This window comes from Perca fluviatilis, chromosome 19 (genome assembly GCF_010015445.1).
Source record: "Perca fluviatilis chromosome 19, GENO_Pfluv_1.0, whole genome shotgun sequence".
Lineage (NCBI taxonomy): Eukaryota > Metazoa > Chordata > Actinopteri > Perciformes > Percidae > Perca > Perca fluviatilis.
The window spans coordinates 21,638,360-21,665,491 of NC_053130.1; the positions used below are offsets into that span (position 1 = coordinate 21,638,360).

Consider the following 27,132-nt stretch of genomic DNA (forward strand, 5'->3'; position numbering starts at 1 on the left):
TTTACTACTGCATTATTTTGTTTAACATCATTACATCAAAAGTTAATGGAGCACACAAGAATGCAAATGAATGCAAACTCCATTATATAGCCCTACTTGTTTCAATGAAGCATAACATGTTACACTGTCACTTCCCTTATGCTCAGCTTTGCCATCTGGGTGCTTTCCTATTCTGGCCGTTCCAGCCCCGAGGCCCCGACTCTCCTTCTCCCTCTCTTTTGCTCTGTAGGCTACACCCACTACTGTGTGTTTACTTGCACACAATAACCCAATTATTGTAAATAACCCGATTACGATAATAGTTTGATTAAAGCATTTGCAGGAGTTTTGTTGTAACTGGATTTCCCCAATAACTATAGTTTACACAATCTGTAATTGTGTTACTGTGTGCAAGGGTTTGTGGCAGTCCACAGGAAACATTTGAATAAAAATAAGAAAACCTGAGGAAATATGGGGAATTTGTTGGAGAATTTCAAGTTCTGTCATTTGAAGTGTTATACACCACAAGTCACTTAGTGTTGTTTCGGGCTCATGACTGAATTTCACAACTCGTGCCAGCTTAAGTCTAATGACAAAAATCTAGTGTGTTTGTGTTCATTGTCAAACCTGAAAATTAGGATTTTATTTTTGGTCAGAACACATCCTTTTAATTCCTTCAGTTTCAGTAGAGCCATGCCAAGTCAACATTGTCATATATGCATGTGTCCTCGCATGCTCACACACACACCTTTCTGATGTGATGCATAATCCTTAACTTCAAGGTAATGGATAGGGTAGCAAAATAAAGCAGAATGGGGTTATGGAAAGGATGAGTTGAGATTTGGAATCCAGCTAAACTCTTTCCTGCCTTTGGTCATGGTCAAATATTCCAATCCGCCCCTGCTTTGCAATGTGGTCAGCTGCCTGAACTCCACACATATCTGTGCCCTGATGTGTAATACAAACTTATTTCTTTTTCATGTTTGTTTTCTTTGTTTTATGTTTATTGACAATTTTCAAGGAAAAAAACTATCAGTTGGTGATAGTCTAGGCCTACTTGAAAACTAACTTCACCTTCTCTGATTGGTTGAATTCTTTCATCTTTGTAATCAATTACAAGAACTGAAATCTTTTCTTTTTTTTTTAAATAACCTTAACCACTCGAGGTCAATGCCTAACCCCAACCAATCGAGCTGCTTCGTAGGGCGGGACTTGCCTAGAAGTTACGTGGGATCCATAATAAAATATTAACAGTCAATGATAATAACACGTAAATGAGACCAAGAACCTCAAAGCTCATGGGTACGATTATTATCGAGACATTGAATGCAACGCTGGCATACGCGCTTTGGTCTCCTTGGCAACCGAGTAAAGAACAGATTGTTGGCCATGAAGAAAGTCTGTTTTTTGCTTAGCTATATACTGTCTATGGTTTTTTTGTCGTGACTGCACGAAATTAGCAGGTGAGGTTATTATTGGGCGTTTCTGTATGTCTGCTTTGTTCACAAACTAGTAATGTAAAAGCACTAATGACTCTTTGCTAGGTGCCTCTGGATTGTGGAAAACCAACTAGCTATGGATTTATAAAAGTTATCGTAACTAGCGTTAGCTAACTGATAATTACAAGGTTAGCTAATGTTACTTTAGCTAATTCAGTTTGTTTTCACAGATTTGTGTTTTTAGGACAGACAATTCATTTACAGTCACAACATTGAGTTAGTTGTTTTACACCTATTTGTAAATAACGTAGCTATAGCTAGCTATATAAGTAAATGCAGTTTATAGAAATTCAAACTCATTTTGGTTTACATTTATTTAATGCGAACATAGCAGTTCTGTTGCATTATACAGGAAATGTACTGTCACATTGTGTGTCTTTCAACAGACTTAATAATTTTGTTCTGTGCCTTTAGCCATGTCCAGCAGCTGTAAGCCAAAGCCCGGGTGCTTTAGGAGCGACATCCAAAGACTGCTGCTGGCTGCTGAAGCTGGTCAGAAGGCTGATATCCTGACCTACTCCTCAGGTCATCTGGGGCCACGCTGCCTGAACCAGAGTCAGCCTCACAGGGAGACAAAGCAGTCTTTCTGGAGGATGTCTCAGAGCCTAGAAGAAACCCCAAACCCTCTGACACCCCAGCTGACACAGACAAAGGCTTTGGTCTATGTAATGAAGAAAGAAATGAAAGAGTGTCCCCCTGAGTTCTCCACTGGCACTGCTTTAGTAGAGTCTGAAGTCTTAAGGTCAAGACAAGATCAGGCTACTCATTGCTCATCCCATTCAGACAAAAGAGAAGATGTGAGTCTGCCAAAGATAGTTTACTGTTCCGCAAACTCTCTGCCAGTCCAGCCTAGAGCCTTCTCCCAGAAAAAGTCTAACTCTTTATCTGATCCTGAGGGGAAACAGCATTTTGACCAGGAAGGCCTGAATAATGACGGCCAGCTAAAGACGAAACAACGATTTGGCAGGAAAGTCACAGCCAAGCAGGACCTCTGGGCTGGAAGACATGTTGCTGAAATGCATGAGAGGAAACTACAAAAGGCGAGTCACACAAACCATGACATCACACAACTAGTTTAGTTCACATATTTCTAATGTGTCAATTTTACATGAGATGGCAATTCTGAAATGCCCGCTCAAACTCTTGCAGAATGTGCATGAATAAAGACATGCACAGCCTCTCACATGTGTGTGTGCGCGCGCGTGCTGCGTGCGTGCGTGCATGTATGTGTGTGTTCTTGTCATACCCAGGAGCTGAGTAGGTTGTCAGTGCACAGCTGGCCCAGCAGAGACCGCCTTGCGGTGTTCAGTGACGTCTTTGATGATGTATGTGAAGGCTCGCCAGTATTTGGACGCATCCTGAGGGAAATTAAGGTTTTTCCATTTCCTCTGTACCCACTAGCACATTTTTAGCATGTGTCGTCAGATGTATTAGAACCAAGAGAGAGTGAGTCCCTGGTGTAGCAAGCGGAAGTAGAGCAACCACTGAAACCTGGTCATGATGCGTCTGGGAGCAGGTCATCACCGGGCAACGGTTGCATTACTGCTCATTCATAAGAAATGTTTTGCAAGTTTCTTTTTTGCACACAGTGGCTTTGCTGTCAGTAAAACTGCTTTGCATGTTTATAATTTTGCATTGCACATTAGTGTTCGTGAAACAAAATAAACCGATCATTGCTTGAGATTCATTTGTTGTAGGCTAATGACAGTGAGGTGGTCCAGCAGCCGAAATCAAAAGAATAAGATTATATATTAACATTTTATTCTACAGCGTAAAACTACAGGAAGACTTTTGATTATCCTTTATGAGGACACAAAGTACATACTGTATAAGTTAACAACTAAACTGTTACAGTAACCTGCTGAGGTGTATTATTTGTTAACACACCAGTAGCTAGATATTTCATGATCTGTACCTGGCAGTTGTGTTCATGATAAATGTTTCCACCATCACCTGTAATGCAAAGCTGTGTTGATTAAAACAATGTAACAAACACATGAGCAGTACATTGAAATATATTATTAATTCCACAATTTCAGTAATGTTTTGATTTCATCTACAAAGACACATCATAAAAACAATCCACAAAATACATAAGAGTGAAATAATGTTTTCTTTCTTCTTCCAGACCGATTATGATTTGTATGTCAACCACTTGATGGCTTCCCAAGCATCACTACATGACACGGTAAAGCACAATGCTCATAATGTATTCAAATAAATACATAAGACGTATAAGAAGAAGACCTGAGTCCCTTCTGTGGGTGTCAGCTGATTGACAGCAAGCATTACATACAGTAATGGCTTCATGTTTACTGTGATGGATTATCAAGCTCAGGCACTTTCAAAGTCTAAATTGCTTTTCATACTGTGTGAGAATGTCTCCATCTTCTAGGAGTAACATTAGCACTAAGTTGAATACAAAGTCCTTGTAATGTAACAAAACTGCACCTAAAGTTCAAAGGGTCAAAGTTAACTCATGTCATTCATTTTGATGGTAATTTGTCCATTAGGAACCGAACAGGGCTGCTGGCAATGGGGTCTTTTTATTCAGTGAAAAGATTTTTTTTGACATAGCAGAATATGTTAATGAGGTTGGAGAGTTGTACATTACAGATTTTGTAATGTCTTGGAGCCTCAGATCAATTTGCAATAGTCACAGAACAAGCATGTCTCTCAAGCATCTTTTGTGCTTGTCGCAAACAATACAAGTGTTAATATGTTTGTGTTGTTGTGTTACAGTCGCTGGATACTTCACTCAAAGATCTTGGCAATGGCAAAGTAAGGCAAATGGAGTTGGAAGATGCTGAAAAAGAGGTTTGCAGGCTGGAGCAGGAGGCCAGAAGAGCTCTAGAGGAGAATAAACGGTACTGCATGGATCTGTCTACTTAAAAAAAGTATATATAATTACATACTGTGTCATTATTTTAAGCACGTTTGTTCTTTTTTTAACCTCAGAGTCCGAAATGAGTCGCAGAATGTTCCAGCTATCATAGGCCCAGAGGACAGTGATATGAAGAGTAAGTCTCAAGACTGCATTGGTAGATCTAATCATTAGTAAACCACTTCTAAGCACTTACTGTCTATTAGCCGGCAGGCAGCAGCACATGCTAACTTTTCAATGTCCTGTGTTCAATGTGTCTCTGATGTTGACAGACCGAACAAATAATTACTTTGTCTTGCCAACAGGCATAAAGAGAGTTTTGTAGTTTCAGTGAGTCAGCTGTGACTTTATAATCCCTGCAGGGGTGTGTATGTACTAGTGCACATGTAGCACACAGTGCATTTATGCTAGCTCTTGTGTTTGGACAGATACATATCTGTCCGGGCTGCAGGACAGCTGCACCAACAATCTCCAATCCAAGAGGCTTCAGGTGTTGAACATGTGGAGGGAGATCCAACAGCTGGAGGAAGAGATTAAGGAGAAGCTGGTGTCCTCTGTCACAATCACTGCTACTGAAGGACGCATCAAAGACCTAAAGGTGCTGGGAGATTAAACTGTCTGCTTATACTCATATATCTAACAAGTTTATGAACAGCACAGCTAGACTGTTGAATCGCATTGTGCATCAATTTTGTCTTTGTGTTCGTTCAGAAATTTAACGTTAAAATGTAATTTTTAAACTTTAAAATGTATTTTTCTGTTGGCTTCCAGAAAGAGATAATGAGACTGATAGCCTCAAATGACTGTCTGAAGACCACAAACAAGGCAAGGGAGTTTGATCTTTTTCCTACCATATCATAATTTTTTAAAGCATTGTAGATTTGAAATGTATGTCTTGCTCTGCGAAAGTGGGCCATGTTTTTTACTGAACTTTTCTCTCAAGGATCTGGAAAACGACATCAACATGGTGCTGGACAGAGAGAAAGCAAGCAGGGCATTAAGACGGTACATGTTATATTGCACATACTGTACTGTGAGACTTGACTCAGGGACTTGTGACTCTTTCTAACCTGCTGCTGCTTTTCTATGTTTTTCCACCAGGATGTTATGGGACAAAATACATTGTGATCTACAAACAGAGAGTAAATTGCTTAATCAGCAAGTAAACCAGAGGATCATTCCTTGATTTGGACATTCCAAAGTGCAATAAAACGAAGGAATATGTATTAAATAGAGTCACATATTTGATTAGCAAACAACTTAAGTATATTAGCTTATAGCACTTGAGTTTAGTACATATAAAAATGTTTTTGTCCAGAAATAACACTGTAGACCATAGCTTAAAACTACCACCAGTATCAGCAAGCAAGCAATGACACAATGTACAAATACTCCATTACAAGTTCTGCATTCAAAAGTACATAAATATTAGTAAAATGTACATTAGATTCATTAAGTAGACTGGCCCCTTTAAGAGTGTTATTCTTGAATATACATTTTTACTATTTTATTCTTACTCATGCAGTGTTTTAGAAGTATTTAGATGTGGTGGGTTGAGGCCAAGCTAAAATAGTATCCTATTTTAAGATGATCATGTGTTTTGTGTGTTGTTGAAGGAGATGAACATGTTGTGAAAATTCAGAGTTGTAATGAGCAGAGTGGGACCAGAGCATTCATAGAAAAGAAGCTCTAGGGAGAGGGACACTGTCTCCCAAAAAGCCTACTGAATGAAAGTAGAGCTTACTGAAAACAAAAGAAAAAAGAAAAGGATTTTTTTTTTTTAAGAAAACATAAGCAAACCGACCAGTCAGGTGTGTGCTAAGTGACCTGGTTTACAGTCATATTACACACACACAGTACATTGTCTGAAACCTTAAAGTAATCACCCTTTCTTTCTTACTATTTCACAGTATTTTGTGTTTATGATCTGCTCAAAAGTATGCTTGCTTGCTGATTGCTTTCAAATATATAGTACCTCTTAAAGAATGTTGTAAGCCTTTTGCATTTATTAAGCCTTTATAGCTTTGGCGGAATACACTCTTAAAGTGTGCTTCGAACTTGTGATAGTGAAAGTGTGTGGTATAAGCATTGTGCACTAAAACACGTATCATGGTTTTAAACATTGTATTAGAACGTAGCAAGCGAACAGGGGACGGAAAATCGTGGTTTAGCATTTGGCTGACAGGAAACCGTAGCTGCTTTAGTTCGAGCACGAAGAGGAGGACAGGATATGGGGCCTCATGCAGGTGGGTTATCTACCTTGCTCTTACCTTGTAACAGTTTGTAAGACACTTTGGTCATGGCATTTGTAAAATGGTTCACTTGTCCCCATATTAGGACGCCGTAGGAGGCTTGTATCGCAAGTACTTTGATCCCGCACTGGCACTTTAACTGGATGGTAGACCCAAATTTCCTTTTTTGACAACCACTCCTAGTTATTTTTATATATTTTTTTTATTTTTAGCTACCTTAATGTTTCGTAAACGTTAGATGTCGGATTGTCTTTGTCATTTCTGTAGTATTGTTTATTTTTGTATTGTGATTGTTGACTTCTGTTATTGTCATTCCCATTGTACTGTTACTTTTTGTTATATACATGTTTATTGGTTTGTCTGTGGTGTCTATATGTTTAGAGAATATGTTGTGACAAGAGTGCAAAATGAATGACCACATGAATTTCCCCTTGTGGGATAATAAAGTTTACCTTGACCTTGACCTTGACCTTGTGATAAGGCAATATAAAAAGTGATGCTCAGGCTGGCCAGTCAGTTCGTCAGAGGCTTCCCTACTTTTGACTCTTTTCTTGAAAAAAAACATCAGGCCTACGCTGTCTCCCTCAGAGGATGAGCACTGAATAAGGTAATGACAATTTAATTTTCAATAAGTTGTGAAAGTGTAATTTACACTTTGCAACAATTTGGTAGAACATTGAATGTGAACTAAAACTTGGTGCCTACTGAACGAACCACAACCTGTCTCTACATTCCCACAGTTGAACTGTAGTTGACTAGGGCGCTGGGAGAGACCAGCAGCGATTGAGAATTATGAGAATTATGCACGGTCAATGTGAAGCCAACTCCTTAATGTAGAAACTTATAAACTCTAGGCAACTTTTGACTCTTTTTAAAGGGGCCCGATCCGGTTCTGCTCTTGTGAAAGGTCCTTTAGTGCACTGCGTCGGCTTCACTCCTGGCTGCGGGGCAGAAATGGCTTCACAATCTTGCAGCCATGTCGATTGAAAATGATATACTGAAGCACCTAAGTCACAACAGAGTGATAGATTTAGAATTAAAAACAGAAGGCATTCTTTGATGCTTCCACTCACGAAGTAGACAATTATTTTTTTTTTTTTAACATTATTTCATTCTCAATTTTACTTGATTTGAATACTGCCTTTTCGTTGTTGATTTATATCATACATTGTATACATCATTTGGCAGAATAAATCATCTTTATTTGAGAAACGCTCAAACTTGTGTTGTCAAATTTCACTGTGACCTTTAAATTCTGGTTCTTGGGTTATACTGTATGCAAGCCAAAGCGAAATGACACTGATTGAACCAATCTACAGCGCAGTTACTGTAATTAGTGTAATTAAATAGCATTCTTTGGCAGGGCTGGACTGGCCATCTGGCATACCGGGCATTTTCCCGGTGGACTTTTGGGCCGAATCGCCGATATAAATAGGCCTTTTTTATTTTTTGGCCGGGCCGGCCCATAAAGAACTCACAGCGGCCCATTGGTTAATTTTCTTTATTGGCACTGGCCTGACCCAATGAAATCCAGGAACCCCCTTCCTCACTCCGGGCCGCAAATTTACGAATCCCACTATGGCCACGCCTCCCGGCCCTGAGACGTGAGCTGTAATAGTTATGCTGGAAGTTTAGCATTCACGTTATAATGGACAAACGACCACCAAGTGCAAGGGAGGTGCAGAGAAATTAGAGGAGAAAACGATTAAGAATCTACAGGCGGATTCCTCAAAAATTTCGGACATGTTTGGGTCTGTAGTAGCTGCTTCAACATCAGCATTACCTGAAGTAGAGGAGGAGAGGTGGCTGGCTATAGAAGCAGAAACAACGATGTCAGGGAAGAAGGCGAGGAGGAGGCGAGTGAGGAAAAGATGGAAGAGAGAGTAGATGACGATGTGGTAAGGAGTAGGCAAATTAACACAGACTCTCAGGAAGGGAGGGAGGCTGTGTGTGTGTGTGTGTGTGTGTGTGTGTGTGTGTGTGTGTGTGTGTGTGTGTGTGTGTGTGTGTGTGTGTGTGTGTGTGTGTGTGTGTGTGTGTGTGTGTGTGTGTGTTCGTGCGCGCTCGCGCGCGAGTGTGTCACGTCATAACGACAACAAGCAGTTTGGCTGTAACATTAAAGTTAGTGGCTGTCAGGTAACCTAACTGTTTAAGCTTACATTGAAAATGCTAGCGGTTGGCCTGTTGGCTAGCTGAAAAGTCTGTGGATCTATAAAATCAATGATGATACAAGCATCAGTGTTCCTTGAATTGCTTAATTAGCTTCTCTTGTATTGGTGCTCTTTTCCAGGGCATATACTACTCTCAGCTTTATTGTAGCTTTTAGGAAGGGTTATAGTAATGGTTATTGTATTTAGCAGACACTTGTGTCCAAAGCGACAAAATATGAATCTTACAATAGTTAAAATTAACAGTAAACTGTTTTTAAAGTTGCTAAGCCAATATTAAGCAAAATAGTAATAATAAAAATAATGACAATACAATATATCAAATATTAAGAATAAAAAATTATAAAAATACCATAAATATACAAATCATAACTCTAAGAATGAATGAATTATTTAAGTGTAAGATCAACAGATAAGTCTTGAGTCGCCTCTTGAAGGATCCAAAATGATCACATGAACGCTGAACACTAGGCAACTCATTTAATGGAACGCATGGATATTTTAAGAGGACTGTCTGCAGGGAATTTGTCTGACCAATCACGGTGGGTGTGGGCCGCCTGGCCCAAAAATGCCAGGGCCGATTTTTTTGTCCCAGTCCAGCCCTGTTCTTTGGACAACTTATCTTATAGAGAGAGGAATTAGATATATTATGCTATTACTTTATCACACATTTACATGAGCAGACAGATATCATTTAAGTCATTGCCTACAGAAGAACTCATCAGGAGTCTGGCCTAAGTAAATTCCCCCATGCAGCTTTGATGTGTCTAAAAGCTACATTACAGTAAGTTTTGTTGAACAGAGTAGAAATGGAAGAAGATATGTCTGTTACTTTTTACTTGTTAACATCTTTGTTTCTTGACTGGTTGTTGACATAAGTGTAACTCTAATACAGTAACAAAAGATGTGAGTGCAAAGATGTTGCAAACGCAAGTTACAAATACCCTGGGGGCTAAGCACCCCCTGTCTTTAAATCCTAGTGATGTCCCTGACCAGTACTATATCTGTCAAATGAATGTAGTGGAGTAAAAGTACAGTTTTGCCTCTGAAATGTTGTTAAATAGAAGTATAAAGTAGCATAAAATGAAAATACTCAAGAACACTCTAGCTCAAGTGTTCAAAATTGTGTTCAAACACAGCTTTAAGTAATTGTATTAGGTAAGAGGACGTCAGGTTTCACAGTTTCCAGTCACCCATCAGTGAAAGAACAGCAGTGAATTTGACAATTAACATATGTTGTTTTAGTGGCCCAGAGCAGTCTAATTAGTATTTCTTAATATGAACAACTTCCACCTTCAGGTTGAAAACAAATAAGTTGTGGTGTGGTATGTACATCCTGGAGCTACTTATGTACTGTGGGTAGTGGTGACCTAAAGGTTAAAGAAGCGAGCTTGTGACGGGGAGGTCCAGGAGCTGCTCAGTGGCCAGAAGATCAGAGGGCAGCTTCCAGGTATGAATGTGTAACAGTGTGAATGTGACAGGTCATTGTTGCAAATGACTCACCTGTTCTCAATCGATTTACCTGGATAAATAAAGGTTAAATAAATATTAAAGTTTTATAAATAGAACTGTTTCAAATTATAATAAAAAGGCCTGGATATTGTCACAGCCATCTTTTTCTGATTTATTCTGTATGGAGCTGCGCAAGAACAAGACATCACGGAGGATTAGGAGGATACAAGTCCTCTCATTTCTGACAGGAGACACATTTGTACTGACTGAATAAGGCATTGGGGGGGACCTGAAACCCCATAATAACATACTTTACAACTTGTATCCTTAAAACAGACCTCTGTTGTTGGACAGGGACATTAAAGGTCCCATGGCATGAAAATTTCACTTTATGAGTTTTTTTTAACATTAATGTGAGTTCCCCCAGCCTGCCTATGGTCCCCCAGTGGCTAGAAATGGTGATAGGTGTAAACCGAGCCCTGGGTATCCTGCTCTGCCTTTGAGAAAATGAAAGCTCAGATGGGCCGATCTGGAATCTTGCTCCTTATGAGGTTATAAGGAGCAAGGTTACCTCCCCTTTCTCTGCTTTGCCCACCCAGAGAATTTGGCCCCCCCATGAGAGAGAGAGACATCATGGCAAACAAGCTCCTCAATAGCTACAGACACAGAAATGGCACATCCTAAGGAAAGCTCATTGTGGGACTGACTCTAGTGGCTGTAATTCTGCACCAAGGCTGAATTTCGGGAAAGAGACTTCAGATACAGTATTAGGGGACCACTAAGGCCTATATAAAAGCATCCAAAGAGCACCATGTCATGGGACCTTTAAATAGGAAGACAACAAAAAATGACTCTTCAAACACCAGAGGGCAGCAGAGACATGCCAAATGAATAAAATATCTTTCTGTTTGTCTCTGTACTTATTCAGTGCTAAGTGTCATTTAGTCTGTGACCTTTAACAAAACACAGTAAAGATCTTTTGATGTCTTTGAGGTCACAGGCTGAAATACCAGCATTAGATGTGCCGAGTTTAAAACAAAATACAAAGGGTTTTTTCCTCTGGGTTCAAGTTCCATGTGACGTTTTGAGTCATAAAAATCCAATTATAGCTTTTGTGGATGAAACTGATGAAATTACTCATTTGATGTGTTCAAGAATCACAGAGAATGAGCGGATTAAAGAAATTATACAAGTTTTCTTTGGATTGATATGGGGTGACCTTTGCCCCCAATGGGAGAGAGTGCCTTGCTGTCTGCCTGAACCTAATCATAGGTCAAAGTCTGCTCTCTGGCTGGCAGAGCCAGTAAGAGCGCAGTGTGTTTATGTCCCTCACCATCTAAGCTCTTCTCACACTTCTCACACATCTAACACCTTCACCTTGTGCAGAGCTTCCTCTGCTTGGATTGTCACCAGTTCAACACCATGCTGCTTCGGACTGCGGTTCTGCTGCTCCTCTGTGTGTGCACAGGCATGTGTGCCACTTTAGGCCACTACCAGACTCAAGCCAAGGAAGAGGAGGAAGTCCCTGCTGTGCACTCAGCTGCTGTTACTGACGGTGTTTTAGCAGCTACCTCTGTAGATGCAGCTGAAGAAGCTGGAGATCCTGCAGATACCCAAGTAGATGATTCACCTGCAGTTGAGGAATCTGCAGCTAATTCCATTTTTGGTGACAATCTAATGGCTAAAATACTTGCAGTGGATAACCCAGCTGCTGACAAACCAGCAGTGGATGTCCCAGTAGCAGACGTTGCAACAGCCGGAGAGCCAGAGACAGACAGTGATAGGCCTGCTGGAGACGCCTCTATTGTGGAAGCTCTTACTGGTGAAGCTGTCACCCAGGAGCAACCTTCTTCTGAGGCAGAGGAGAATGACATTAGACCAGTCGAAACACACCAGTCCCTGAACGAGCCCTTGGCTCATGAAGACGACAACAGCTGGAGCATCAACTCAATTAGAAATAGTTTCCAGAGTGTGCACGGATACTTTGACTCCCTGGTGGAGCTGGTGGGGGGACACAATGGTGTGTGTCAGTACCGCTGCAGATATGGTAAGAGCAAATGTCTTGAATTTACTTTTTTTACTGTTATGTTACTGAGAACCACAAGTATTTTAGTGGCCCGGAGGGGCGAGTTGTTGCTGTTTTCAAAAGCGCTAAAACATTTTCAGTGCACCTGGTTCACAGTAGATTTTCAAATGCTAATTATATTTTGTCCACACCCCATATTCCTCCTTCCGTTATATATGTGTTTTCTTAGCACACTTTGAGTGTCAAATTGATGTCTCTGCTGTCAGTTTATCTACCCTCAGGCTGCTGATAATGAAACCTGAAAACATTCTGGTTATCAGTCTAGGAGGTAGATGTACAGTTACACAATCAATACATGTGTTCTCAAACAGAAGTTACATCTTATCTGTGAAACAACACACACCCAAGAACAGAGATATCCTGTAGAGCCAAGGAGTACATTATGACATCAGTGTGTTAATGGGCCTTCACTTTAGTTTGAGAATTAAGTGGAACGTCTCTGTTTTCCTAGGTAAACCTCCTCAACCTCGTCCCGGCTACCAGCTCCCAGAGCCCAACGGCTGCAGCTCCTCTCTGGTGGGATTCCAGGTGAATGCCGCTGTAGGTGGCCCACATAGCACCAACAGCCCAGAACCACATCATTAAGCCCATAATAATGGAGCTTACCATGACCATAATGACTTAACATGCTAGGTTCCTGGTAAACTGCACTGACAATACAGTTCTTTCTTTTGACAGCTTGACCTGGGGATCCCTGCTATGACTGAGTGCTGTAACCAGCTTGACATATGCTACGACACTTGTGGCACAAGCAAGTACGACTGTGACTCAGAGTTTCGCTTGTGTCTGCATGGCATTTGCTCCGACCTTAAGAAGAGTCTGGGCTTTGTGTCGAAGGTACAAGGTGAGATGTTTGCAGATATTTACATATAAAGGTGTGTATGAATGAAAAACACCAGGGTATGTAGGCAGTTGGGTTGGGAACCGGAGGGTCGCTAGTTCAAGTCCCCATACGGGACCAACGTATGGTGGTGGACTGGTAGCTGGAGAGGTACCAGTTCACCTCCTGGGCACTGCCAAGCTGCTCTTGAGCAAGGCACCGAACCCCCAACTGCTCTGAGCACCTGTCCATCGACAGCTGCAGCCCCCTCACTCTGACATCTCTCCACTAGTGCATGTATAGGTATTAGGTACTGAGCATGCGTGTGTATTTCAGGCCTGTGTGTAATGTGTGTTCTAACAACAGAGTGAAAACATTTTAATTTACCTTGCGGGATTAATAAAGTATAAATTATTATTATTATTTATTATTATTATTGACATCTCACATACATTGTGAGTAGGGCTGGGCAATATGGAGAAAATCAGATATCACGATATTATTGACCAAATACCTCAATGTCGATTTTGCGACGAAATTGTAGGGTTGACAATTGGTGCTTTTACAAAATATTTTCCCAATTAGATTTTAGATACAGTAGATCATCATCAATAATGTGCATATAATGATGATAAGTGGTTAAAGTCAATTAATAGTTAACAGCTAGAACAGCCTGGTGAGTAGAGAAAATGACATCCCTTTACTGTAATGCAGCCTTTAAAACCAGGAAAAGACAACACTTACCATATACTGATATTACGATATCTGAAATCTAAGACGATATTTAGTGTCATTTTACGATATCGATATATTATTGACATATTGCCCAGCCCTAATTGTGAGTGATCAAAAAATCATACTAATCTCTGCCTCCCTCCTCTCTCTATTTCTCTATGTCTTTTCTTCTTAGCCTGTGATTCGATGGCGGATGCTCTCCACAGCACAGTGGGGACTCTTGGTTGCAGGCCTTACATGAACAGCCAGAGGGCAGCGTGTGTCTGTGAGGGAGAGGAGAGGGATGAACTGTGACACAGAAAGACTATGGACAAACTCCTGCATGCTTTCATAGACAAATAACAGAACCATAGGTATTTCCACAGATTATACTGTATATTTATAGGCTTTTTGTCAAAGAGATACTTCACAAGAGCCCTCTCAAGATTCACAGCTTGGGAGTTTAAAAAAAGACATAAATGGGGAATGCAGATGAACAGTTTCTTAGGTATTATTCATAGGCAGTACTAACACATATTATGTATCTGAATATGACTTTCAGGTTCCTAATTAACTGCCCTATGCATGTTTTACTCTCCATACTCCATTTCATTTTGGCCATTTTTAGGCCTCTATGACTCCATTACCATAAATTACTACGATAACTCCAGACAAATTGCCTGATGGGAAGGATATTGTTGGATTAATTTCCTCTAGATAGAAAGACATAATTTAATTCCTACGCTGCACATGGTTTGTTGTGTTCTGCTATTTATCAAAATAGTCTGCTCAAACCTTAAGTCACTGTCATGTAAATGTAATGCCTATTACAGCTACTGTACTATGTTAATGCTTGGTGTAAGTTATTTGCCAGTTATTTGTTATGAATGAATAAATGACTAATTGCAGTTTAACTGATTAATTGTAGCTTAATTGTCAGTGAAGAAGCGCATGAATCATTTTCAGGCAGGGCACACTATTATCTCTTCTCTAACACACTGGGATATGTGACATGATCCCCCAGCCAACTGAGCAAACAAGTCAGAATACATCTATGGGTGTTCCACATGTATTTGTCAAGTCAGTGATAGTGTGAAGGATAAACCACTTCTATAAATCCACAAAATCTTTAAGCTGTAATCAAGCCTGAGAAATGCCAGAAAGTTTGACCTAGAAAAACATCATTCATGCTGTAGTTGTTACAAATGAACTGTGGCCCCTCAGAATGATTTCTAATAGAAATGTCATTCACTTTACTGCCAGTAAATTGTGCTGCCGGGCAAAGTGGCAATGACACACACAAACTTGGATGTATTAAGCAGAATTTAAGTGATCTACAGCACTGTGACTGACACAGGAACTTACAGAAGAATAAAAAAGAGTGTATATACTATACATCATGTATATTTGTATAAGAGGGACTTTTAATATCTAAATAAACTGAAATGGCAAGTCTCCTTTAATCTCAATGTTACTCTGCAAATGTAATTTTGCTGCTGCTGTTGGCTCTCATGGTGTTTTTCTGCCTGTTTGAGTTAATGGCTCTATGTTAGCATCATGGCTCAGGCAGGATGAAGATGGGGCCTCCACTCAATGTGTGCTGCTCCTGAGGTTCACCGGACCGAACCTCTCGGCGGACACGTCTTTGACAACGCTGGGCACAGTGGGAGTCTCCTGCCCCGCATACTAACACCTGGCAGTGGATGAACACTTGCTGTAATCAGAGGAGAAAAGCTTGTTTTGAGTACAGATAAAGAAGAACACCACCACAGTGTAAGGACACTGGCTACTTCAGTCCTTGCAATATAGTGCTACACAGAAATAAGTCCACACACAATTGCCAGCTGGCTCCCAGCATGCTTTTTCTTTACTCACTCGGTTGTCCTTGCCAATGAACTTGAAGACAGGGACCTGGTAGTGCTTAGAGAGCTGGTCCTTTGATGAGTACTGTGTCACTGTTTCATCAGAGATACACCTGAATTAGAAGCCAAAGAGGGACAATAGAGTCATACATGTGTTTGATATCCTTACAAAGTATTCAGTGATCCAGATATGTTTCTTACAAGCCACTGCCCAAAGGCCATTAAACACTGTTGCGTTTTTAATAGGAAAATCAAGAAAATAGATCACTGCCCTGCTCTGTGTTCATAGAGTAGAGGTAGAGATTTTGGTGGAGAAATGGTTTTCCAAAAGAAAGTGTTCCCCAGATAGTAAGGCTGTTCTGTGTTTTGATTTTTCTACTCAAAATGTTCTTGTTTTCTTTCCACATAAATCAGAGTACGAGGCCAGTGGCATTTTTCATTTGACATTTCCTTGAAGGAGTAGAGATTTCCTGTCCTATAACCATGAAGCAGCTGATGCTAAGGCTTTTTGGAAACACAGCAGCTGGGTCTGATTCTGTTGACATTTATTACATCTCTCGTTGTAGTGAGACAATATTAAAAAGACAGAATTCTGCAGTTTTCATTGTGGTCATGAGCAACACACTTTAAAGGGTCAGTTCACCCAAATTACAAAAAATGGTCATTGCTATACCACTTTATTACTATCACTTTTTCTTTGGCTTTCCTGTTAATAAAGTGTATAGTATCTTTAAATAAAGAAAGAAAGTTTTTTTTTTTTTTTTAGCCAGCCACAGTTTACTTAATATAAAGATATCAGGTGTCAGTGTTAGGAAGACATATGCAAATATAAAAGTGATCATGAACTTGAGCTTGAATCCTTTATTATATCTTTTAGCATTATAAGGTAGCAAAACAAACCTATTCATTTATATACTCTTCCAGCAGTGCTATTTGCTGGTATATAAGGCACTTGTAATAAGTGTTCTATGTCATGCAGCACAAGATGTGGCATTAGAACTGATAAAACCATCCACACTATTCACCCGTCTTTGATGAGGTAATACTTGAGGGCCTGGTCAGCTTTAGGTCCTGGTGTGGCGAAGCAGCTCTCCACCAGTGCAGAGAGGCCCTCCACCCTTTCCTTTGGCTCCACCCCGAAGAACAGAGAGTCGTGCAGGCTGAGCTGGGGTGGGGTGCGGTACGGCTCCGAGAACTCTGCGCTCTTAAAGAGCTCCAGATAGAAGGGGAAGACTCCCTCACTGTGGCCTGCCAGTTCGAGTGCTGAGCTGCGCTGACTTGCCTGGTATCCGTCCGACACTTGGTACTCCCTGGGGAACTCACAGGTAACTGGAAGCACTAACTTGCTGGTGCGGACTATCAGGTCCCTGCTGCTGCCTGGGCTGCTCCTAGGGAGGCCACAATCTTATCATCTGTCACCTAGGGGTCGACATTCAGTTTACAGTGTTTTAATAGCTTTATCAATCGGTGACAACCTCACACAACCCACTTTTAAGGCACTACTCTTTAATATATTGTTCATTGTTGTAATCAAATATGTCTCCTAGCTCTAACTGCAGAGACTAAATCCTGAGCACATTCCGTCTAAAAACTTTGAACTCAATGCCTCTGACCTCCACCACTGTGCCGCAGGTTTTGAGGCTGAAGCTGAGGTTGATGTGTGTGCCATTGGAAACACCTCGACAAGACGAGTTGGACAGAGAGAGCTCCAGTCCTCCTACAAGGTCCTTAGGAACTGACACAATAATAGAGCTGGAATCACACTGGACTGGCACTGCAGGAAAGGGAGACAAAGATATGACATATTATTATGGTCCCATACAATGGCACAAATCGTGAAAAAAAGGCAAAGAGAAGAAAACAAACCACACAATCTATTTGTTGGCTAAGTACATAAAGAGAGATAGATTATTAAGAAAGTAATCAACATTTCTTAATTGATAATGAACATAAATGATGGATACAACCCTAAACATATTTGGGTTTTGGAAAGAATATGTGAATAGAGGATGACACCTTGGACTATTCTGATATCTAGCTTTCTCATACACAAACACTGATACACACCCTGACATGTGCGTTTATCCTCTCCCAGCTCCAGCCCTCTGGGACAGTGGCATTGATAGAAGTCCAGCAGCGCGGAGCAGCCATGGCTGCAGCCTCCATTGTTAACATGACAGCCTGCTATCTCTGCATGAGGTGACAAAGAGACATGAAAAAGATGAAGCACACCGCGTGGTTCCCTGGTTTAACTATCTCGGTACAACATTGACTGATGTGTCATACAGCATGCACATCACAACACAGGTGTACCTCTGCAGTTGCTTCCGTCCTCGTCCAGCACACGGCCCGGCCCACACTCACAGCGTCTGGAGCCTTTGGTGTTCACACACACCTCTGCACAGCCGCCGTTGCCCTTCTCACATTCATTTACATCTGATCATAGGACACACACCACAGCTGGGTCAGGTATAATTATCAGATGAGTCCTTTTTCAATCGACTGAGTACCAGATGGGTGGAGTTCACTTAGTGTTCCAGGAGGAAGATGATGAATTGACTTTGAAGGACTTTAAAACTGCATTGATAATACTGAGAGGACTGGTAAAGAAATAATGATGGGTGAAATAAAAGGAGGGACTAAAGTGAGAGCGCAAGGGAGTGAGGAAAGAGAGTGAGCGAGGATGGTGAAATGAGACAAAGAAAGGCAGATTTTGTTGATGGGTGAATAATGAGATAATGGGACTTTTCAGGCTGGCTAGTTTCCCACTGCATGCTTGTCACCCATCACTGTGCAACATCCGGTGTATCACACACACACACACACACACACACACACACACACACACACACGCACACACACAAACACACACATACAACATGCATGCACGCACACGCACGCGCACGCGCACACACACACACACACACACACACACACACCTGGAGTCAGCAAACTGTAAACCCAGATTTAGTTGTAGGCTAATTCAACTTTGTAGTGGTCAGTCACTACTTATTCTTCCATGTTTTGTTAAAAAACATATTCATTACTAAATCACATTAGTTGTTTGTAATAATCAGCTTTAGTATGCAGTGCACACATCATATAAAGCAGAACCATAGACTGTATATTATTAGCAGTCTATGAGCAGAACTAAGGATGGGAGGGGCGGGGTCATTTGAACTGTTCTGCGATGCAAAGGCTCATGGGGAAAAATGTTGTGAAAATGTTCTGAACAGTTTCTGTCCTAGTTAAAGTGTGTTTTAATAATGTTCTGTTAATGTTCTGGGTGTGCATTTATGTTATCTGGGTTTAAATTTTGTATGGTTGAATTAGTGTCAATGTTTATCTACATTCATTGTTGCACCATGACCAAGACCCGGCTGGGGACTGATGGCTTCTGGGTAGTGGCAGTAACTGGTTGCATTCGCAGTTGGAAACTGATTTAGTAATTCTGTAACCTCAAAGAAACTTCCCCCATAGAACATTCAAATAGGGTATAACAAAGCTAAATGTGTATTAATAAATTTGTTTTGAATATGTTGTTCTACAAATTGGACTGTCAAAAAGGAAAACAAATATTTACTATCTTAAAAAATTATTTCTTTCTTTGCTTATTTAATCAAACATGCATCATTTAGACAACATAAAACTCCTTACAACTTACGGCTCTGTGTTAATACAACTTGACCTGTTAAGTTTCACCTTTTGTAAAAACTTAGATGGTTTAATGCAATGGGTTTCCCCAAAAATTTCTAGTAAAGTCAACTAATTCGGGATAACAGTGTACAAAAGACAATATTTAAATCTTTTCTGTCTCTATCGCTGCTCCCTTCATCAGGCTTTGCACTCATCTTTTCTATTTTATGATGTACTGTATCACATTATTTAGAAACTAGAAATAACTCTATTGGTATGGAATTGGGATATGTAAACACATCCTACAGTTACTCAGGTCATAGAGACTAGATAAAATGGCTGGAACAGCTGTCACAGAGTCGTGAACCTCAGGGGGTACGTGGAAAGATTGTGGAGTAGCTTATTTGATAAAACAGAATTTACTTTTTGATTTAAACAAGTATATCCACATATTGAGTCAGCTATAACATCTAAGCAATGTTGTGATTAAGAGTGTGTGATAACCGGTTAGCAAGTGAGCAGGGACGTTAAAACAGCTAGCTAAAAGTAATAGATAAATGTTGAAATGAATAGCAAAAAGTATGGATAGTTGAAAAAAAAACAAGATAAATGAATAAATTGTGGAAACAGTTAGCTAAAAGTAACAGATCAACAAAAATGGTTAAAACAATTATGTAAACATACTACAAGCCAGTCTGATTGATTTAGCTTATTATTAATTTTCAGAAACCATTTCCAAATCAGTCTTCCATGTCTGTTACACAACTTTTCTGTCCCCTCTCTTCCTCCCTCTCCATCTGTCTCACCCAGACATGTTTGTCTGTCTGGTCCCAGGGCAGTTCCAGGTGCACAGTGACAGTCAGACTGGGGACATCTGGGACCTGTACAGTCCACCTCATCACAGATATCATAGAAATCTGTGCAACACACACACAACACACACAAACACACACACACACACACACACAGACAGAACAATAGCCAGTAAAATGAAAAGTAACTCATTTATTGGATACAAAAATATTTTTATGTAAATATCGGACATTCACTCACGGCCACAGTAAACATGGAAGCAGACTGAGGGTTTGGGCAGGCGATAGACAAAGTATCCTCCAGTACAGGCCTTTACATCGGCACTGGCGTTCCACTGGCAGCAGTTGTCATTGAAGCTGGCACAGACAGGCAGGGTGACGATACCCTCGTGGGGTTGAGGGTGGCTGCCGTTGAGCCAGATGGGAGCATGGGTGCCACAGTGATTCTCAGAGATGCAGAAGGTGGGCATGGCATCCCCTGCCATACCAGTGAAGCGGTACCATTCTCCAGACACGTGGCTGTCACACAGGGGCACACCGGATGACTGGTTGACGTGGTAGTCTGTGTTCCTCCAGGGTTCATTCAGGCTGATGTAGGCAGAGCATGGGTCCAGGGCTGAGGTGGCAAAGATGAACAAAAAAAAAGAACATGATGTAAATGTGTGTTTTTAAGGAGAATGAGCCAGAGAAGTTGGTTGAGCAATGTATAGAGTCTGAAAGGGTAGTGGTGGAAAGTAACTGTTTACTAGTACTGTAAGTAGTTTACTTAAGTATTTTCAATTTGAGCTACTTTATATTTCTAGTCCACTAGATGTAGGAGCTATATATTGGGTAATTTTACTTTGCTACTGTACATATATTTCAAAGCTCTAATCACTAGATATTTTTCAGTTCAGGACTGTACATAAAAACATATGATAGGTTTACAAAATATGAGTTAAATTACCCAACAGAGTTGTTCAAATTAGCGGTTTACACATTATTGTGACAATGATGCATCATTAATAATATACACATATACAGTATATAGGCTCTATACTGTATAGTACTGTAGCTACTTCTACTTTTGATACTGTAAGCATATTTAGCTAATAATACGTAGACTACTTTCACTTAAGTAAAATTTTGAATGCAATACTTACTTACTATACAGAGGATCATTGTATACTGCGGTATTGCTACTTTTACCTAACTAAAGGTTCTAAATACTGACGCCATCACTGTTAAAGGTCCAGTTTACCAAAATTATCTATCTATTTTTTTATTTTGAAAATAACACATATTCACTATACTATATTCTTGTACAGCCAATGCAAGTAGTTTTCTTTTTATCATTCCAGGTTTTGAGATTTCTGACTCCACATCAATATAATGGAGGTGAAATAATGTTTCTGGTGCTCACAGCATTGAAAACTTACCTTTAAAAAGACATTCAAAACAGGGACACTCTAGGGATTTAAGGTGTCAACCATGAACCACAACACCACCGGTTTGAAGTTCTGTCGGGGACCTTTGTTGTAAGTCCTTCACCATATCTCTCCCCCTCATTTCCTCTAAAGTCAGTTCTCTAAGAAAGGCATAAAATGAGCACTAAAACTATTTCAAAACAGGGTCCTGGCCCTATTACTCATAATAATCACAGACCTCATTGCCAATACTTTTCAGTAGTAAGTACAAAAAAAAAGAAAAGAAATCTCAGAAACCAAAACTACCTGCATGGATAGATAGACAGAGAAAATATGTTTTGTTATTGTGGTGACGTGATGTGACCATTTAGAAAGGTTCACATTTCTGCCCAGTCCAAATCCAAGCACTATATCTCATGTTTTGTACATTTTACCTATATAGGTCACTTGAGTAAACGTGTTACCATTAAGCAGACCTTTGAACCGTCAAGATAAACTGTAACACATAGTCAATTCTAATTGAACTAAAAACCAACCACAAAGAACTCTTTATCCAGTCTTGTCAGCGGTGACTCTTTTCACTACAGCCAGATTTGCAGAATCAGGAGAACACCTGAATGAGCAGAGCAAACAAAGTGCAGCAAAAATAATCAATAGTCTCTCCCTCCCTTCATGCCCTCTCAACAGTGTAATTAAGAGGTAGACATAAAACAAAAGGAAAGAACAATAGATGAGGCAAAGTGGGCAAGAGTTAGAGTGTTAATCACTAAGAATCAGCAGGGATGAAGAAACAGCTGGAGGCTGATCAAACTGGCAGTAAAGCACCTTCAGCGACAGGCCAGGAGTCAGGAAACATGACAGCTTTACTGGAGCAGTAACCAGCCATGTAACCAAACTCAATTTAGTTGGATTGATCTATATAAAGTATCCATGTTTACGCTTTCCTGTACCTTTAATCAAAAGTGCTTTCCGTGTGACATCTAATGGAGGCCAAGGTTGACCAGAGGTTTAAAGTGGATAGATAGATAGATAGATTTTTATCGATCCCAAATAAATGAGAAATAACGGTGTTGCAGCAGCAAAATATCAGACACACAGCACACATACAGAGTATACATTAAATAATAGGAAACAATATACATTAAACAATAATTGAATACTACACAAGCAATATTTAAAATATATACAATTTGGAAATAAAATGTACAACTGTTTCAATAGATATAGATAAACTTAATGTGCAAGTTGGGGAGTAAAAATGTACAACTGTTTCCCTAGTAATGATAGGATGTAGATAAACCTATTGTTCAAGGTTGTGCAACGTGCATTCAGTGCAGTTGTGATGTATATGAGTCTTATCTCACACTCAGTAACAGTTCCTTTCCCAATAAACATGAAAACACATCTGAACCATGGTTAGAAAAATTGACTGACATCTTAGTTCCTGGAATCTATGAAGAAATACATGTGTAAGATGAGACTCATTTTGTGACCATAAATGATGTCACCACACACGTTGTTTTTTACCCTCCATCCACTAATGGACAGTCCATCTTATCGCTACCTGCTGCTCCAACAAAAGCAGAGGGATCAATCCACGGCCCACTGACAGCAGAAACGATCAGTTTTGGAGACATACGACTGACCAACTGTGTTTCAGCTCCAGCAGCACAGAAGGGGCAGAGGACATAGCTGACTCATGCGGGTGTATGCTAATGGTGGCGTTAAATCTTCCAGTTGGGGCTTGAATAACTTAATATGGCTATTAAGGAAACGCGGAGCCAAGCCTGACCTGAGTCAGACTCCAGCCTCTTATTTGCACAGATGAAGATGAAGACCCAGAGTAAACAGTGTCCAACCCTATTGTTCTTCATTATAAATATTTTTTTATAAATAAGGATGAAGCTGGGCGCCCGGATAGTTCAGTTGGTAGAGCGTGTGCCCACATATAGAGCGTTTGCTCCTCAACGCAGCGGGCCCAGGTTCAACTCTAACCTGTGGCCCTTTGCTGCATGTCATTCCCCCCGCTCCACCCTTCTCTCCCCCTTCATGTCTTCAGCTGTCCTATCTAAGTAAAGGCCGAAAATGGCCATAAAAATTATTTTATTTACTTTTAAAAAGAAAAGGAAAAAAGGATGAAGCTGACGATATTCTATTATTTCTCCTACTGTCTAAACATCCCATGAAAAGACAAAAACCAACAATGAATTGATCCTACTAACACCTGTACTCCCTTTGTGGCCAACACCTGATACGTATATCTTATTCCTCTGTGCCAGTAGTGTCGAAAAACTATTAAAACCTCATCAATGAATGCGATAACAGTGAATGTCCTGCCTAGATTTCCCTATTGTTTCAATATTTTGTTTTTGCCCAAACATTTCTTCAAATCTGTAGACGAAATCATTACCAGGTTTTTATAGGGTGGGAAAGCAGCCAGGGTGAGGAAATCATTACGGCAAACATTTAAATTCAGTGGCGGACCTACCCTACCTAATTTTCTGTTTTACTATTGGTCAGCACAGACACTCAAATTGACTTACTGGCTTCAATCACCAGGGTCGTTAAGTGTAGGTTGGAGGTTCAATCATCAATCATGTTCCTCATCTTCCCCGATGGCTCTACTCCCCTCCTCCCTACCAATTCATCCTTCCAGATTTACAAACAGCCCTGTGATGCTGTCTCCCCTTAAAATTTTAATTCAGATGTCATTTATTTTTAAGTTTATGTCAACCTCCACCCTGATGCCTCTAGTGAAGAATCTCCTATTTCTCCCATCACTCATTGATACTACTGTGTTGAGGCGTTACACTTTATAGAGACCTCTACAGAGATGGCACTGTTTGTAGCTTTTCAGTATCCTCAGATTTTAATTTGCCTGCATCCTGCTTGTTTTGTTACTTTCAAGTTAGACACTGTGCCTCCTCTCTTTTTCCATGCTATCCTTCCCTCCCCACTACTGTAACCAGCCATACGATGACCTTCTAACCCTAAAACACCACCATGAATCACTCATATCCAAGATATATGAGTAACTCATGGCTTTTGACATTCATTCTGTTGCCAAATTTTGCTAGAATTGCTTGGGAGCAGAAACTGTGGGTGGATTTTACAGATCAGTGGTGGGATAAAGCTGTGCATACGATCAAGCACACCTTGTGCCAGGCTGGAACTTATACAATTCAAGGTGTTACACAGAGTTCATTTTTCAAAATCTCGACACAAATCTGAGAGCTGTCATGCTTCCACTTGTAACCTGATATAGGTAGTGATAGGTAGGCTTGTGGTCTAGTAATGCCACCATCTAGCTCCTCAACCTCAGGGAAGCTCCACCCTCTGCCTCTCCATTAACAAGCACACACGTGGTTATAAGAGGTTATACTGTATATAGGGAGCACTCAGAACCTCGTCATGTATTATGGTCCAGTGTGGCTAGGAAACAGGCTGACTTTTTAAATTGACTTTTGATTGATCGGTTTTACTGTTTTTACAGGCATTTTAAGCCACCTGTTTGCCAGACCTGTTTGGTTCACTAGAGCTCACTACAGAGATGGCATTTGAAGTGATATCCTGAGGTAAAAGCCTTCTGCTTAACCTTTCCCTCTATCTCAGTGTAGCTGACTACTCAAGCAGAGTCAGGTGTGCCTGACCTGATTGGCGCTTCACCAGCTGCCTCCTATTCTTTGTTTTTTTTAAATCGCAATAGTTGGGATCTGTTTCTTATTTAATCTTTGACTGAGACATATTAGCCTTTACCACTCTTTTGGCAAGACACATTTTACTTCCTCTCCTAAGGCCCCATCTACAGTATTTTGCTGTGATTTATGGGAACCCTGCGTCTTTTTTTAAGTTAGAAAACAAAATTCTCAGTGAAAGAAAGCTCTGCAAAATATTTAATGAAGAGTTTTATAGATGACTTTGAGGCACCTGGGGATATTCTTTTCACAACAAAAAATGGGAAAGACTACATCTGTATATAACAGTACCACTATGTACCACAGTTACACTGGAAGACCTCTTCCGTTTTAAAATTCCACATACACCAACCTACTGCTGTAAACACTCACTAGAGCTCCAAATGTATGTTAATCCACTGCTGAAAGTAGTCCCTTTACCTCTGGTTTGAGTAACATTTGCTGAAAGCAACAATCTGTGCCCGTCTAACTTGGCCTTACTGTGTGTTTTTGCTGTGTGTGGTACGGTGTAGTATGTTGAAATGTTTTACTGAGAAGCGAATCTGGCTCTGCAGTTCCTAGTCGATAGTGCTATTTGGAACCACTGAGTCACTGTGATATCAAACAGAGAATATTGAAAAAGTCATAGCAGAGTATGTTGAAACAAGCCATTAAAAAGTCATAGTATGGTATATCAAATGTCATAGTATGTTGAAAAAAATGTATTAAAGTAATTGTATGGCATGTCAAAATAAGTGATAAAAAAGTCATAGTATAGCATGTCAAAATACTTTTTTTGTATGGCATATCAAAAAAGTGATAAAAGAAGTCCTAGTATAGTATGTTGAAAAAGTGTTAAAGTCATTGTGTGTTGAAAAAAAATTATAAAAGTCATAGTATGGTATATCAAAAAGTCCTATTATAGAATGTCGAAAAAAAAATCATAACTTCATAGGATGTGATAAAAAGAAATTGTATAGTATGTTGAAAAAAGTCATAGTAAAGTATGTTGAAAAAAAGTCATAGTATAGTATGTCAAAAAAAGTGATAAAGAATCATGGTATAGTATGTCGAAAAAAGTCATAGAATAGTACATCTAAAAATGTTATACCGTAGTATATTATTCAAAAAAAGTAATTAAAAGTCATAGTATTGTATGTAAAAAAATAGTGATGAAAAACGTCATAGTATAGTATGTCAAAGAAAGTCTGGAAGAAGATGCAAACTCCACACAAAAAGGCCCAGCCCATACTGGGAATCGACAAAGGGTGAGAGTCTGCAGTTCCTACTTGCTGGTGGTAGTTAGAACAGTGCTAACCACTGAGCTACCGTGCTAACAAATAGCATAGTCATAATACGTAATACACTGACATTATAAACATAGAAAAAGCCCGAAAAAAAAGCACTATACTTAAACAGTGATAACATAATTGTAAAATATATTGAAAAGCTGAATCACACTGTAATATATGAAGGTTTTGTGAACAGTCTAAAGTTTGAATGACGTCTGTAGGTGAAAGTATGTGGGAAGAGTAGCATTTAGAAGTGGAAGAAGCCTGAAGAGGATTTAAAGATTGCTCCAATGACTTTCAATGTAAAAAGAAAAAAGCTTAATATTTTAAAAAGTATAAATGGAATGGAAAACAGTACAACGTCCTTAAAGAGCGAACAATTTTAGATATTTCAATTTTTTTTGTAGCTGAAACTATGCAAATTAATGGATGACAACAAGCAATCAGAATGCTGCTGACATTCACACAATAATCTTAACTCACCTACACCTGCAACCGCAACAACCTCCAGCAGCAGACTGGTAATTACCCAAAACATCGTGATGCGTTGTCTAAATGATAGCCAAGCTCAGGCCTGAGTGTGCATGTGTGTGTCC

The 27,132-nt window shown here is 40.0% G+C and overlaps 3 protein-coding genes across 5 annotated transcripts; 2 read left to right on the forward strand and 1 right to left on the reverse strand.

Moving 5' to 3' along the window:
• The first annotated feature begins 1,358 nt into the window (after positions 1–1,358).
• LOC120548353 (uncharacterized protein C6orf118-like) lies at positions 1,359–7,746 on the forward strand. Of its 2 annotated transcripts, XM_039784578.1 has the most exons (11): positions 1,359–1,442; positions 1,893–2,275; positions 2,384–2,518; positions 2,729–2,851; positions 3,607–3,666; positions 4,221–4,345; positions 4,437–4,498; positions 4,791–4,960; positions 5,134–5,187; positions 5,306–5,367; positions 5,464–7,746. In XM_039784578.1, the coding sequence occupies exons 2-11, from the start codon at positions 1,895–1,897 to the stop codon at positions 5,546–5,548; spliced, it is 1,257 nt and encodes a 418-aa protein (XP_039640512.1). In that variant the 5' UTR covers positions 1,359–1,442; positions 1,893–1,894; the 3' UTR covers positions 5,549–7,746. The 2 variants fall into 2 exon arrangements, with proteins under 2 accessions (XP_039640512.1, XP_039640511.1); XM_039784577.1 differs by having other exon boundaries at positions 1,893–2,518.
• Positions 7,747–11,533: 3,787 nt separating this feature from the next.
• On the forward strand, positions 11,534–14,768 carry pla2g12b (phospholipase A2, group XIIB). 2 transcript variants are annotated; one of them, XM_039784581.1, is made up of 4 exons: positions 11,534–12,281; positions 12,772–12,860; positions 12,999–13,164; positions 14,051–14,768. In XM_039784581.1, the coding sequence occupies exons 1-4, from the start codon at positions 11,657–11,659 to the stop codon at positions 14,167–14,169; spliced, it is 999 nt and encodes a 332-aa protein (XP_039640515.1). In that variant the 5' UTR covers positions 11,534–11,656; the 3' UTR covers positions 14,170–14,768. The 2 variants fall into 2 exon arrangements, with proteins under 2 accessions (XP_039640515.1, XP_039640516.1); XM_039784582.1 differs by having other exon boundaries at positions 12,772–12,848.
• A 127-nt stretch (positions 14,769–14,895) lies between these two features.
• On the reverse strand, positions 14,896–27,132 carry oit3 (oncoprotein induced transcript 3). The gene is given in 10 exon segments (XM_039784580.1): positions 14,896–15,568; positions 15,730–15,829; positions 16,742–17,117; positions 17,120–17,135; positions 17,330–17,490; positions 17,784–17,906; positions 18,030–18,152; positions 20,159–20,269; positions 20,406–20,780; positions 27,020–27,132. Coding segments are annotated over 10 exon segments (1,599 nt in total). The 5' UTR covers positions 27,075–27,132; the 3' UTR covers positions 14,896–15,409.

Coding starts and splice junctions, on each gene's coding strand:
- pla2g12b (XM_039784581.1), top strand. CDS start 11,657: ATGCTGCTTCGGACTGCGGTTCTGCTGCTCCTCTGTGTGTGCACAGGC. Junction 12,282..12,771: donor TCAGTACCGCTGCAGATATG/GTAAGAGCAAAT, acceptor CTGTTTTCCTAG/GTAAACCTCCTCAACCTCGT. Junction 13,165..14,050: donor CTTTGTGTCGAAGGTACAAG/GTGAGATGTTTG, acceptor TTTTCTTCTTAG/CCTGTGATTCGATGGCGGAT.
- LOC120548353 (XM_039784577.1), top strand. CDS start 1,895: ATGTCCAGCAGCTGTAAGCCAAAGCCCGGGTGCTTTAGGAGCGACATC. Junction 2,519..2,728: donor ATGAGAGGAAACTACAAAAG/GCGAGTCACACA, acceptor TGTCATACCCAG/GAGCTGAGTAGGTTGTCAGT. Junction 2,852..3,606: donor GCATCCTGAGGGAAATTAAG/GTTTTTCCATTT, acceptor TTCTTCTTCCAG/ACCGATTATGATTTGTATGT.